Source organism: Oratosquilla oratoria, chromosome 12 (assembly GCF_046742065.1).
Source record: "Oratosquilla oratoria isolate Oo_2021 chromosome 12, ASM4674206v1, whole genome shotgun sequence".
In the NCBI taxonomy this organism is placed as follows: Eukaryota; Metazoa; Arthropoda; class Malacostraca; order Stomatopoda; family Squillidae; genus Oratosquilla; species Oratosquilla oratoria.
The window spans coordinates 55,557,760-55,573,590 of NC_134788.1; the positions used below are offsets into that span (position 1 = coordinate 55,557,760).

The 15,831-nt window shown below is 39.3% G+C and overlaps 1 protein-coding gene across 1 annotated transcript; it reads left to right on the forward strand.

Annotated features, from left to right (window-relative positions):
* The first annotated feature begins 1,861 nt into the window (after nt 1-1,861).
* LOC143030407 (uncharacterized) lies at nt 1,862-14,145 on the forward strand. Its single transcript, XM_076193555.1, has 3 exons — nt 1,862-1,992; nt 6,197-6,643; nt 6,699-14,145. The coding sequence occupies exons 2-3, from the start codon at nt 6,494-6,496 to the stop codon at nt 8,115-8,117; spliced, it is 1,569 nt and encodes a 522-aa protein (XP_076049670.1). The 5' UTR covers nt 1,862-1,992; nt 6,197-6,493; the 3' UTR covers nt 8,118-14,145.
* The last annotated feature ends 1,686 nt before the right edge of the window (nt 14,146-15,831 follow it).

Sequence of the window (15,831 nt, forward strand, 5' to 3'; positions counted from 1 at the left end):
TCACTGCAACACGATTGGCGATGACCAACGACGCAGGCTCTAAGAATATAAGGTCTAACCACTTCCGACCGAATTTCGAGGGAGTTGGCGCAGCGGGCCTGTGAACGTCACCTGGCTGTTCAAAGTGGGGTTGGCGGGTCCTATAGCTGTCAGTTGAAGCTGGTGCGTCGTTTGGGAAAGACGTTGCCTTCGCTCGCACCGCTCCACGCAATTAGTTATATTCTGACAAATGTTATATAAAAAATATATATAAAATATTAGAGTTCCTGTCTATATGAATATATGATATATATATATTATATAAAATATTATAGTTCCTGTCTTCCTTGGCGTTTCACAGTTTTCTTCAGTGTTTCACAAAGAGAAAATGGACTCAGCCTAATGACGTCTGAAGCTGCGCAGAAGAATTCAAACGGTCTGACCTGTATATTTAGACCTTGCAACGATGGGAATAAATGGTTCATGTTCGTGGGTATTTGTTCACTGACGAGGTTGCGAGGTCGTAAGAGGACGCGTTCTATAGGAGTGCCGCGTGCCTACTGCCACCAAGTGATACCAGCGGCACCAAGCATGAGACACAGTTCGCTGTTTTTCGGCGGGCACTTTTCCAATCGTTGAAAATTGCTAAAGGAATGCGACGCAGCGTCTGGGCAGAAGTTGAGGCAATTGTAATAGTCTTGTGAGGCAGGCACTAGTTACGAGAAAGGGACACATGGTCCTAACCAAGGTAAAACGAATACTATAAGGTACGTTGAGCACCCTCCCCCCTCCGCGCACCTCCTCCGTGACGTCATAGGAAATTCAGAGGGGGAGAGAGTGAGAGGTGAAAGAAAATGTAAAATTTAAAGAAAACCATCTGTATGTATGGTAAGCTTTAAAATTACACTATGATGTTCACATAATATTGAAATTACTCAGTATCACTTTCTTATCCTCAAATTATCAGTATCTGAGATATGACTGCCAGAAAAGCTATGAAAATGTTTTCCATGTTTTTTTATATGTTATTTGTCTGCCTTAGCTACCCCTTTAATCAGAAGATGGAGCTTCGCTCCACACACTGGTGTGTGTGACTGACTGGCTCTCCCTCACCCCCCCCCCCGCTAACGTACCTTATAGTATTCGTTTGACCTTGGTCCTAACTAGCCTAGACGAGAAATGGCAAGTGCTCAAGTGGGGGTTGGTATGTAACGCAGCAAACCCTCCAACCAAAACAATGAGAAATACGATCAAATGGTAATACATAATTAAAAGGTATCAATCATAATCACAAAGTACAAGGATACAAAATGTAATGTGGTGAATTAGTTAAATTACGTGAGAAGTTGAGATGTTTCAATTTTAACATTATAATGCCTGTGATGACTCCGATTTTGAGTCACTGCAATCAATTAGCGCTAATCTTTCACAACGTTTGCTGGGGAGAAGGGGGAACACAAATACCAAGAAGTAGTTACTGGAGGCCTTAAGACTTCCAGCACTTCCATAGAGCAAAGGAAAAGTAATGGCCGACGGGGCTGAAGACGACGGAAAATGGGAAGCACTAGGCAGTCAGGTGTCACAACGCCAAAGTTATGACATTAGGTTGTTTGTTCTCTGAAGAGTAAACAATAATACAACATTCTTTCAGCTCTCTATTTATGCTATACGAATGCATGTTGTATGTAACATACACAGTGCGCTTGAAAAATCGCCTTCATTAATTATATAGTTGACAAATCAATACTTCTAAGTATATTTTGCAAGATATTATATTTCCTCTCCTCATTATATAAAATTGTCGACAATATTTAACAAAAATTATTTTGAGAATTACAAATGGCTAATTGTGCAGAGCTTGTTATGTACACTTTTTGTTTACAATCTTCTAAGGGGGCTGCCACTTCGTCTTCCTCGGAACAAAAATCCAATTTCAGAAATTCACTCTACAAGTCTACATAGTATTAATTCGATACAAACAAGTGGCATAGGAAATGCAAGCACAACCGTCGTGTATGTAACAAGTGTTATTATAGACACTCGTCAATTTTGTACATATATTTATTCTGTGGTAATGAGGCGTGTTTTTTTTTTTTTTTTTTGCGTGCACATGAGTTCACCCTTTAACATTTTTCGACTTTGCTTTTGGTTAGTGTAGTCCTAGGACAAAGAAATATATAGGCTGAATAATCGGGTACATGTATTTATTGATTTGTTATTATAATTTACAAAATTATTATTTAGTTGCTATATCATGTAGGTGTGCACTTCTAAAATAAATACCAGGTTATTTTCTTTGTCAGTTCATGAGTTGATGTTGTCTGGGTTGATGTTAGTTCCAACCAGTTTTCATGACAATTTATTTGTAATTCATTTCAAGTGCCAGAATAACCATAACTCAACAAGCTATTCCCACCGTGTGCCTTATTTTAGTCGATGATGAAACCGAGGTGGAAGGGGGGGGGTGAGTGTAACCTAACCTAGATATATGTAGGGTTTATTATTATTATTATTTTATTTTTTTCACTCGAGGATGACAACTTTTTTTTTTTTTTTTTTATCAGGCCTGTGACACAGGTCGGTATTTTTTTAATTTTGACGATGGGCGCAATATAGCAATAGAAACCATTCCCACCCATTCCATTTCCTATATATTCCACTCCCCTCCACCCTCCCTCTCATCTTGGCACCTCCTGGATGATGGGTCATCCCTGCATCCTGTCCACTGCCCTGGGTCAAAAGCAGTGTCGCAAGACACAGCACATCCACAGCAAGGCCGCTTCATAAATTTGGCGACCCCCTCTCTCCGTCCCCTCATGCAGAAAAGGAGAAGACGGGGAGAAATCCCTTCGGGCTGCGTCAAATTTTTTCTCATACATACTTCCTCACTCCCCCTCATGCATCACAGCATCATCCACACACAACCCTTCTCCATTCACCCCTATCTTCTATCCTCTCCCATCCTTCCTCCACAGACATTCTTCTCTTTTGTAATGCCCCTTTCACCCCATCCATCCTTCTCATCCTAGGATGCCCTTTCATATTCACTCCTTCCACCTCTGCCTTCCACACTTCTTTTACTAATCTTTCTTTACTCATTCTTTCCATGTGTCCAAATCATCCTAATACTCTTTCATCAACCCTACCTCCCAGCTTCCTTTCCACCCCTGTTCTCCTCACCACCTCATTTCTCACTCTATCTAGCCTAGTAACCCCTATCATACTTCTCAGACATTTCATCTCAAACACATTCAAACTCCTTCTCTCTTCCTCTCTTATGTTCCATGTTTCTGCTCTGTGCAGTGCTGTTGGCACAATCACTCCTTCATATAACCTCCTCTTAGCATCCATTCCCAAATATCTATTTCTCATTATACTTTTTAATCCACCAAGGCATTTACTCGCTTCTCTCAATCTACATTCTACCTCCACCCCCACTCCTCCCTTTCCTTCCACATTTGCACCCAGGTATCTAAAACTATCCACTTCTTCCAGTCTCTCACCCTTAATTCTCACTTCCAGCCTGCTGTCACTCTCTCCCCTTGTACATCTCGTCACCTTACTTTTGCCCACATTTAACTTCAGCTTCCTTCTTTCACACATTTTCTCATTTCCTCTGATCCTGCCACAAGCACAGTGTCGTCAGCAAACAACAACTGGCTCATCTCCCACTTTTCTCCATTTTCTTTAACCATCTTCAACCCCTGACCCACTACCCTTGCATTCACCTCTTGCACCACCCCATCCATGTAAAGATTGAACAGCCAGGGTGACATAACACATCCCTGAGGAAATCCCACCTATACCTCAAACCATTCAATCGCTCCATTTCTAATCCTAACACAAGCTCTACTACTGTCGTAAAAAACTCTTGACTGCTCTTAACAGCTTTCCTCCTATCCCATATATCTACAGTACCTCCCACAGTGCCTTCCTGTCTACCCTGTCGTAAGACTTTTCCAGATCCATAAAAGCCCAAAAAACATCCTTACCTTTTCCTATTGTTTTCTTACATATATGTCTTACCACAAAAATCTGATCTACACAACCCCTACCTGTCCTAAACCCACACTGTTCCTCACCAATTACTCACTCTGTTCCTCTCCTAATCCTCTCAATCAAGACCCTCCCATAAGCCTTCCCAACTACACTCAACAAGCTGATCCCTCTGAAACTACTACACCCGCACTTGTCCCCATATCCCTTGTAAAGTGGAACAATACAGGCACTCTACCCTCTCTTAAACATTAAATAACCTCACCAGCCAGTCCACCATAACTGTATCTCCTTTCTTCAGACATTCTGTATAGCATCCAAGTGTATTGATAAAGTTTTGCCAATTTTGTGTTTTTTGTTCATGTATTTTATTGGCAATCACAGTGTTTAGTGTTTGTATTTGGTCTGCTATGTTTTGAGGGATAGGTGTGGGGGTATTGTGTTTAAGCGTGTCTCGTTGTCTGATGAGGCCTTGGATTTCTGGTGTAAAGTTGGAGTTGTGTGATTTTCTGTTGCCTCTAGGGATGTATCTCTTGTCTGCGTTTTGTATGATTGTATTAAAAGTGTGCACAGCATTGTTTATGTTTGTGATTGGTGTTCTGTTAAGTGTTTCAAAATGTTGTTCTGTCTCTTCAGTAGAAGCTTCCCAGTTAGCTCTCTTGTAATTGGTGTATGTGTGTCTGTGGCCAACTGGGGTGCATCTTGTTTTGGTGGTGATGATGATTGGAAGGTGGTCAGAACCAAGGGTTCCGACCACTCTCCATGATGTTGTTGGGGTTAGGCAGGGGGAGCAAAAGGTGATATCAGGAGAGGAGGGAGTGTAGAGGGCTTGGTGTGGGATATGTGTATGATTATGTGTGTTGTTCATGATAGTCAATGAGTCAAACTAAGTCTGTATATCAAGCCCTCTGTCTGTGTCAGGGTTGTCGACATACCAGGCAGACGACTTGGCGTTGAAGTCACCACCCATGATCAGGTTGGGAATTGAGGCTAGTTGGCTAAATTGAGGCCTGAAGGTGTTTGGAACTGTGGGGGATGATTGGGGGGGAATGTACATGTTAACTATTGTCAGTGTTGATTTGTTGCCTGTGCAGATTCGAATGGATTGGATTTCTGTAGTGTTATCTGTGGTAGGGAGGAGAATTTTGGTTGTGGCACTTGTGTCCACAAAACAGATGGAGTGGTGGATCAGGGTGATGAGTCCACCGCCATTGCCGTCGGTCCGGTCTTGTCTGATGGTGGTGTAATTATGAAATGATGGTGTTTTGTGTGAGTGTCTTAGTTTTGTTTCTTGTATAATTGCAATGTGTATGTTGTGTTGTTTAAGAAAGTATTCAAGTTCATGTTTTTTCGTGTTAATACCGTCAATGTTGTGTTGTAATATGTTGATGTTGTGTGTTCTGTATGTGTTGTATGTTGCCGTTTGGGGTTGAGGTTGGGGTGTTAATGGGGAAGGTATAGGATCTGGGTTAGAGGGGGGAAAGGAGAGATTGGGGACAAAGGAAAGGGAGTATTGATTGGGGATAAGGGCAAAGGGAAATTGGGAGTGGGTAAGGGTGCTGGCTGTGGTTGGGGAGGTGGGAGTGGGGTTACTGGAGGGCAGGTAGAACATGTCCAAGTGTTTGTGTATTGGTTTGTGTCAGCAAGTGTTGTACAAGTGAGGTGGGCCCAGTTTTTGAACATATTGCACTGAACTGAGCCCTTTGTCTGTCTGCTCGAGGTAATGGGTTTAGAGCATGTTGGGCATGTGTATTTTGTGGTGGGCCCAGGATTGCTCTCTACATCTCCGGCTAAAAGTAGAAGAAGAGGTGTGATTGCCAGAAAATCACCCCTCGGTGCAGAAAAAACGTAACATTGCATGTTGAGAAAAAGGATTGTGGTACTCCCCAAGGCAGTTGTAGCTCCTCTTGGGGATCGGTGCCACCTGTGTAGTGATCCTAAATGAAAATTTTACATAGATTACTTATTCTCTATGTTATTGTATCACACATTATACACCAATACCTTTCTCGTGTCCTCTATCTCTTTGTAGTATTTATTCAACAACATCAGTGTTATTTGCTCAACCTTCTATTTCTTTCTTATTCCTTTAAATTTCTTCTATGATACGAGTTGTTTGTCCCCTTCCCCTACTGTATTTTGGTTAATGACCCACTGTAATTGTATATGCTTGTGTTCCTTAAAAAGTTAGATGTCAAACTTATGATATATTTTCTTTCAGATCGAGGGTAAATATCATCATTTCATTGGAAAAGGGTATCCAAAGATTCCTTCAATTTGTCATATAACAAAGAGAATCCTGTGTGGCATCTGTGACTTACCTGTCTCATGAGTTGTCTTTAATATCATGATATGATTCACACTGGAGAGAAACTTTTCCAGTATCTTGCCTGATGCAGATTTCTCATGAATTAGTGTTCTTGAATAACAAGTGACGTCCCACACTGGAGAAGACAAAACTTTCAAATGTGACCTGTGTGATGCAGCTTTCGCACAAAGGAATGATCTCAAACGACACATGATGACCCACACTAGAGAAAAGCCTTTCAAGTGTGACCTCTGCGATGCAGCTTTCATACAAAAATGTAGTCTCAAATCTCACACAATGACCCACAATGGAGAAAAGCCTTTCCAATGTGACCAGTGTGATGCAGCTTTCTCAAAAAAAGTATAATCTCAGATATCACATCATCATGACACACACAGGAGAGAAGCCTTTCTAATGTGACATTTGTAAAGCAAGTTTCTCAAAAAAGAGTGATCACAAATGTCACATCAGGGCCCACACAGGAGAGAAGCCTTTCAAGTGTGACCTGTGCGATGCAGCTTTTTCCACAAAACGTTCTCTCAGATACCACATGATGACCCACACAGGAGAGAAGCCTTTCAAGTGTGACCTGTGCGATGCAGCTCTCTCAGGAAAGACTGCTCTGAAATATCACATGATGACCCACACTGGAGAGAAGCCTTTTAAGTGTGACCTTTGTGATAAAGCTTTCTCACAGATGGGTAATCTCAAACAACACATGATGACCCACACAGGAGAAAAGCCCTTCAAGTGTGACTTTTGCAATGCAGCTTCCTCACTTAAGAGTGCTCTCAAGGTTCACGTGATGACCCACACCGGAGAGAAACCTTTCCAATGTGACCTTTGCGATGCAGCTTTCTCACAAAGGAGTAGTCTCAAATCTCACATAATGACCCACACTGGAGAAAAGCCTTTCAAGTGTGACTTGTGCGATGCAGCTTTCTCAGGAAAGGGTAACCTCAAATCTCACATGATGACCCACACTGGAGAGAAGCTTTTCATGTGTGATCTGTGCAATGTAGGTTTCTCACGAAAGAGTAATCTCAAATATCATGTGATGACCCATACTGGAGAGAAGCCTTTCAAGTGTGACCTTTGTGATGCAGCTTTCTCACATATGGGTAATCTCAAACGTCACGTAGTGACCCACTCTGGAGAGAAGCCCTTCAAGTGTGACCTTTGCGATACAGCTTTCTCACTTAAGAGTTCTCTTAAGGATCATGTGATGACCCACACAGGAGAGAAACCTTTCCAATGTGACATGTGCGATGCAGCTTTTTCACAAAAGGGTAGTCTCAACTACCACATAATGACCCACACTGGAGAAAAGCCTATGAAGTGTGACCTTTGCAATGCAGCTTTCTCACAAAAGAGTAGTCTCAAATATCACATGATGACCCACACTGGAGAGAAGCCTTTCAAGTGTGACCTTTGTGATAAAGCTTTCCCATTTATGGGTAATCTCAAACAACACATAGTGACCCACTCTGGAGAGAAGCCTTTCTCATGTGATCTGTGTGGTACAGCTTTCTCACTTAAGAGTTCTCTTAAGGATCATGTGATGACCCACACAGGAGAGAAACCTTTCAAGTGTGACCAGTGCAATGCAGCTTTCCCACGAAGGAGTACTCTCAAATATCACAGGATGACCCACACTGGAGAGAAGCCCTTCAAGTGTGACCTTTGCGATGCAGCTTTCTCACAAAAGAGTAACCTCAAATATCACATGGTGACCCACACTGGAGAGAAGCCTTTCAAGTGTGACCTTTGTGTTGCAGCTTTCTCACGAAAGAGTAATCTCAAACAACATGTGGGTACGCACAGTGGAAATTAACCTTATTTGTCACGCGTTGACCCATACTGGAAAGAAGCGAGGTAATCCTTAAAGATGGCGGTTTTGCTATTTTCTCTAACTAGAAAATATTTCGGTTACAATATTCTAGATTTCCATAAGAACACCTCATCAATGTGTCTAACATTCGTATTCTAGGCTTAGCTTCTCTTTGTTCGTCATTTAGCTTGTTACTCGTGAAGATGTCCTCCACGATTTGGGATGAAGAGTGGGGTTCCTTTAATGATTTCTTCAACAAATTCAACCTCCTAACTGCTAACATTAAATTCAAAGTGGAATGGGAAGTGGATAATAGATTACCATTCTTGGACATCTTAGTCATGAGACATCAGGATCATCTTTCTTTCACAGTGTACAGAAAACCCACGGACACTAGGAGCTATGTACACTTCTTTAGTTACCATCCTGACAATATCAAATACAGTGTTGCTTCGGGTCTTTTTCTAAGGGCACTAAGACTATGGAGCCCATCTTATTTGGATTCAGAAATTCTAACCATATGAAATCAGTTAAGAAGACTAGGGTACCCAGACTGGTTTACAAACAACGCCTTAAGTAAGGCCAAAACCAGTTACTATAAATCCACTTCCCACCCATCTCAGCATCATAAATGGAACAAAAATTGCCTAAAACTTCCTTATAACAAATCTATCAATAATTTTTCTCAAATGCTACCAAAAGACAACATAAAAATAATTCATAGTTACCCCAATAGTTTATTCAGAAAAGTAGTCAACGTTCATCACAGAACAACAGAAGACATAACCTCAGAGTTTACAAATTACCCTGCTCAGGATGTGATGAAGTGTATTGGGGACAAACGGGTAGAGAATTAAAAACAAGAATAAAAGAACACAAAAATTCAGTAAAATACGCACAACAGAACTCCGCGGTATTTCAACACGTCGCCAACCATAATCACTGCATAAATTGGGACGAGGCCAAAATTATTTTCAAATCAAAATGTAGTTATAAAAGGAAAATTATTGAATCTTCCTTAATTAAACAATTCCCAAACTTTAACATTTCAAAAGGACAATGGTCACCTGATTATATAACCACCTTGGCAGTTAATAAATTACTTCCTCATATTGTAAAAGCAGACGACTTGCCACAAAGCCCGCGTGGCAACATAGACGCCACCTGATATGAAATGTCCATGTTCCCTCACTCCACCTCTCTCCTCTGTATATAAGTAATGTGTTTTCTCTTGTCTATGTATTCCGCTTGAAGAGGATCACAGCAAGTGATCGAAATATACGGAAATCGTTATTTCCTTTCTTTTCTTAAATCCAATCAATAGTGGGTTTTTAGTGAATTGACTAATGTGTTACGACATTACTGGACAATGTTATACATAACTGTTTATTGTGTAGCAAAAGTTGACAAAGAAATATACAGTGACTCATTGATAATAAAGGGTGTAACATGTGGGAAAACTAAAACAGTGTGAAAATATTATAAAACTGTATAATAATAATAATAATACAAATGCATGTGGAGTACATCAAAGAATATGCTTTTCTCTTTTCAATAGCAACTGATGCTTGCAACAAAATGATTCCCAACACTTCTGAGATATTTTGATTTTGAGAATGCAGTGCACCATGTGTTACTTGACTTTTACACCAATAACAATGAATCATCTAAGGGTACTATCTAAACTAGAGGTGTCAGATCTTGATCCAAATAAAATGTCTTTATACACTGCTGACAGTGCTCAGTAGAACATTTTTGCTACAGACTGTCTGCCTCATATTTTGGACAATGCAAGAAGATTTTCTATAGCTGAACTGGAAATTAATGCTGAGAGTATGGACCTCAGTGTATGGCTATTTCAGCACCTCAGCTAAAAGAGCAACACAGTTGAAGGAATTCTGTGAACCTTTGGAGGTTGATAGTTGCAGTCTGTTCTGTCATGTTGTGACTAGATGGCTCTTTTGCCAGCTATTGACTGAATACTTCAGGGGTGCGAAGTCCTAAAAAGCTATTTCCAGAGCAGTATTCAGGCGTGATCCAAGGCATTATGTGTTATTGAAAGAATACTTAAGTGCTGGGAAGTACTGAAAACTTTTTTCCAGAGTTTATGTGAATAGGATTGTCCCAAGGTGCTATAGAGTGCTATGGAGATGAAGGAAATGCGAGAATCACCAGAGATCTGTTTCCTATTCCTCAGTTACACTCTTCAATTATTCTGACAGTACTGAAGCACTAGAAGCCAAGATGTTCAGCATAACTTCATTGTTCAAGTCCCACAATGTCCCACTTGCTGCTGTCTAGTTCTTCCTTTAAGATCTCCAGCCTGTGGTCTTATGAGTGGGTGCTTATGTTGTAAGTATAGATCTTCATTTTCTTCACGATATTTAATATCCAATGTAAGAGGCTGGTAGATGAAGTTGTAGAAAAGTAGGTATGTGGCGAGAAATTCATTTTACGAGTTAAATGTTTTGAAAACAAATGACGCGACGGAGTTGCGGGGTTGCATAATCTCGCTCACCGTCTAAGTTTGTAAACATAGCTAGGGTATCGATATTGGCGCTTATGTAACTAAATGTAAACACTAAGCCATTCCGCTTCGTGACCAAGATTGTTTGCGTAAGCAGTATTGCTTGAAACAGTGTAACAGTATGATTGGAAAAGGGTGGGGGAGAAAAAATTTATTGGTGCATTGGGTGAGAAGTCACGCCTTAAAGGGAGCCACTTATTTGTAACGGTCAAAATTATTGGATGAATTAAGGAGTGATGTCGGAGCAGAGTTGGCTTGATGAGTGGATTGGGGATCCCAGTGGGAGTCCTGTAGTGTACCTAATACTAAAAAGTGTAGTATTGAAGAAAATCAAGAAAACGTTTCCAAATTTTTTAATATCCTATGAGCAGCATACATTAAGTAGAACTTGACTAAGAAGGATGAACTGAGGCATGAGGCCTACAGATGAATGACTAACTTACATACCTCTTCACTCCGGGGCACATCGCACGTCCCGACGTGCGATGTTGCGTCATAATAATCGCATTATAAAAGATAAAGTCAGTGCTCAATCGTTCGTTCTATTTCACCCGTGTATTTTGATAACCATAGAAAATTGATGAAGCCAGTTTAGAGAGAATGAAAATTACATAGGTACGACTACAATAAATATAATGAAGAAGGCGACGTCGGCATCATCGAGTACCCACTTGCTCCTCATGCCACCTACGTAGGCGTCACCATATGGAAGTGGATATGACAATGATGAAAAGAAATTGAAGAAAGAATACAAAATAATTTAAAGGAACCTTTAACAGAATTAAACCAATAATTACGGAGAGAAGGGAACTGTAAGTGATGGGGTCGACATCCAAAATTTGGACAGTGTTTATGTTGAAATATAAATGTTATTGTGCATCTTGTGTTGTTTTTGATTAAATGTACAATGCAATGTATAGTAAGAATTTTGTCATTTGATTTATTGTATAATCTGTACTCAATTTGCATGTATAACAAAGTTCAGTTGCTAGGCCTGAGAGATTTCCCATGCAAAGGGAGACGCTACGCCATTGCAGGTCAGTCATGGCCACGGTGTGGAGAGGTTGATGTGTACATTATTGTCTGAACATAAACTTATGTGTGTCAAGTATATTGTGCCTCTGAAGAACAATAAACCCACTCCCCCTCATGCATCACAGCATCATCCACACACAACCCTTCTCCATTCATCCCTATCTTCTATCCTCTCCTATCCTTCCTCCACAGACATTCTTCTCTTTTATAATGCCCCTTTCACCCCATCCATCCTTCTCATCCTAGGATGCCCTTTCATATTCACTCCTTCCGCCTCTGCCTTCCACACTTCTTTTACAAATCTTTCTTCACTCATTCTTTCCATGTGTCCAAACCATCCTAATACTCTTTCATCAACCCTACCTCCCAGCTTCCTTTCCACCCCTGTTCTCCTCACCACCTCATTTCTCACTCTAGCCTAGTAACCCCTATCATACTTCTCAGACATTTCATGTCAAACACATTCAAACTCCTTCTCTCTTCCTCTCTTATGTTCCATGTTTCTGCTCTGTACAGTGCTGTTGGCACAATCACTCCTTCATATAACCTCCTCTTAGCATCCATTCCCAGATATCTATTTCTCATTATACTTTTTAACAGGGTTGAGGAGTCGGATGGCATAAGGTCCGACTCCGACTCCTTTGATTCCTCTGACTCCAACTCCTGACTCCTTAACTCCTTGGCCCCTATGATGTGAAAGTCTATTCTGCAGATCCATATACCAGCCTCCCACACCTATTCAGCAAGCATTTTATAAATATTTTTCATGTATATTATTTTTTACGTGGAACATTCACTTGTATGGTAAATATACTCACATATATACTCAACCAGCTTTATATATATATGCACACAAGCACGTATATTCATATAAACATATATTAAATATATAATGGTATGACACAAGCACGTATATTCGTATAAACATATATTAAATATATAATGGTATTATTTATGCTCATGATCATCTACCAGCTTATGAGCACTTTCAAATCTGTCATGGCAGAGTTGCCACTTCAAGCTATATATTTTCTTTTTCCTTTGTGCCCCCCCAAAAAAAAATCATCTGTTATTTCATTTGTCCAATCTCATTAACCTTCTATCACAATATTAGGAAAAAATGTGACAAATCATGATGAGGAAAGGTTAATGGAGGATGCCCTACCCAGTACTTACTGCAGAATTAATTTCACCATGTTATCATATAAACCAGGAATGAGTTCAGGAAAGAGACAACCTTCCCCTGTGCAAACTGTTCATAGCTGCTGTTGTTCCTCCCCTTTTCAGTCATCACCAAATGCTGTGACATATGCTCTAATGTCATTCCTATCTGGCCTCTGAGACTGGTCAAAGTTTATCTCAGGGCATTATCCCAGCATGACATAGCTCCTACAAAACAGTAAACCACACAAAAACACTTCCATTGACTTTTACATGCATGAAGATGTATGTGCATAGTGCATACGTAGTGGATATATACTATTGTCTACACTGTCATGTACGTGTGTACATGATGGAGTTCTAGATGTTAACATAATTTGAATTAATTAGACTGTCAACAAAGGTAAAGTAGCTAGTTTAAATTATTTAAAGATAAAAATCATCTCTGTCACTTGACAGTTGACAAATTATTCAGGAATTTGAATTAATAATTATATTTATTGAGTATTTATTAAAAATAGAAATACATTCCACTGGCTATAACTCCCATAGTATAGAATGAATGAAACATTAATACAAACTACATTCTGGAAACTTCTATAAATGGTACATATCCTGTAACTAGCTATAAAACTATTCTATACTGGATGGTTATTAAATTTTCTCAACACAAAACATATCAAATTTTTTAGACTTTTTAAACTTGGAATAATATGACCTACTGCTTTCTATTTGCACAATAGCAACAAATTATTTCACAGTGCACATCTATAGACTATTTTACAGCTATTGTTGGCTTGCCAATTACTGTAATGGTAAAAATGCAGACAAAGCTTTCAAGAATATAACAAAATATATGTACTGTACTTTGAATACACCCATATTATTACATTAATAACTAGGTTAAAGATACAATCCATAAAAATTTCTTATAATAAAATATTTTATATGTTCCTTGAATCTACCAGTATTATTATGTTAATAACAAGGTTAAAGTTCAAATCTATACAAATTTCTTATTTGTAAACATTAAAAAAATAGGCTTTATTCATAATTATAGAACTTATAGACTACTCAATTGAAATTTGCAAATAAAAAAATAGTAGTTTGTACTTTATATAAGTAGGGTAAACTGATATCATCTTAATGTGATGAAAATGGTTGGTTAGACTAGCCTATGAGAAATATAGGTTAGAGTCCTAGACTACCCTATGAATAGAGGCAGCCTATAGTCTAGGAAAAACAAATTCGACCCTACAATTTATGGTAAAAAGAAAGGTAAATGTGGATTATAAGGTTATTTTGGGATTATCTTTTATATATATATATATATATATATATATATATATATAAAATGAAATAAAATAAATAAAAATAAAATTATTAAAAAAACAATAATCATTTTTTTTATTGCATTAGTTTTCTTTTTTATCTTTTTTTTTCTTTTTTAAGAACCCGATAATCAACATGTAAAAAAAAATAGGTTTTATCTGTATATATATATATATATATATACTGTATATACACACTCTTCATCAAAGTTTTAAAAATAATACAAACTGCTAATGATTGGCTAGGTTAGCCTATGGAGATCGCCTAGGCCAACAAACTGAGAGGCTAGTTTAGCCTATCTCATAATCAGCATTTATCATACAACAGGTAGGACCTTACAAGTAGCCTAGGCTACATCACTGGGAAAAGTAGGAAACTTTGGCAAAGTAATCTAAACTGTTCTTGCATCCAATGCTTATTGTTTACCAATTCCTACAAAAAAAAAAAAAAAAAGCCAAATCATGGACACTGTATATCTTGTAGGTCATATTTAAGGTCTGGTAGTCACTCAGTAGGCTACTATCAATAGTAGGGTTTTCCAGACTATTCCATATACCAATATATCAATATTTGTCTTTACCAAGGTCACATTACACAATGTACAAGATTTAGCCTAAATATTTTCTTTTTACTATTATTAAAAGATTAAAAGAGGAAGCGAAGTTGATTTAAGTAGGGAAGAAAAGGTAAAAGGCAAAGATGAAAAGATAATGGAAGAGGAAGCAATAAGGGGAAGATGGGGAGAATATTTTAGGGAACTGTTGAATGTAGAGGAGGATAGGGAGGGAATGGTGATAGCAGTGGGAGGCACAAAGAAAATGACAGTGATGGGTGAGGAAAATGAGGGAAAAATAAGAAAAGATGAGGTGGAAGTAGCAATTAAAATGATGAGAGCAGGTAAGGCACCTGGGTTAGATGGGTGTCATGCGGAGTGTCTGAAGAAGGGAGGTAAAGTAATAGTAGACTGGTTAGTGAGGTTGTTTAATGTGTGTCTAAGGGAGGGTAGAGTACCAGAGGACTGGAGGAGTGCATGTATAGTTCCGCTTTTCAAAGAAAAAGGGAACAAGTGTGAGTGTAGTAGTTTCAGAGGGATCAGTTTGTTGAGTGTAGATGGGAAGGCGTATGGGAGGGTTATGATTGAGAGAATTAGGAGAGGAACAGAGGAAGTAATTGGTGAGGAGCAGTGTGGGTTTAGAAGAGGTAGGGGCTATGTGGATTAGATTTTTGTGATAAGACAGATTTGTGAGAAAGCTTTAGGAAAGGGTAAGGATGTCTTTGGCCTTTATGGATTTGGAAAAGGCTTATGATAGGGTAGACAGGAAGGCACTGTGGGAGGTTTTGCAGATATATGGTATTGGGGGAAAGCTGTTAAGAGCAGTCAAGAGTTTTTATGAGAGTAGTAGAGCTTGTGTTAGAATCAGAAATGGAGAGAGTGAATGGTTTGAGGTAAAGGTGGGACTACGTCAGGGAAGTGTCATGTCGCCATGGCTGTTCAATGTGTATATGGATGGGGTGGTACAGGAGGTAAATGCAAGAGTAATGGGCAGGGGACTGGAGTTGGTTGCGGAAAATGGAGAAAAGTGTGAGGTAAGTCAGTTGCTGTTTGCTGATGACACTGCACTTGTGGCAGGGTCAGAGGAGGCATTGGGAGAGTTAGTGACT

What these genes read in the sequence shown, in the direction of transcription:
- LOC143030407 (XM_076193555.1), top strand. Translation starts at nt 6,494, where the DNA reads ATGATGACCCACACTAGAGAAAAGCCTTTCAAGTGTGACCTCTGCGAT. An exon ending in ATGCAGCTTTCTCAAAAAAA is followed by an intron (nt 6,644 to 6,698) that starts GTATAATCTCAG and finishes AAGCCTTTCTAA; the next exon opens with TGTGACATTTGTAAAGCAAG.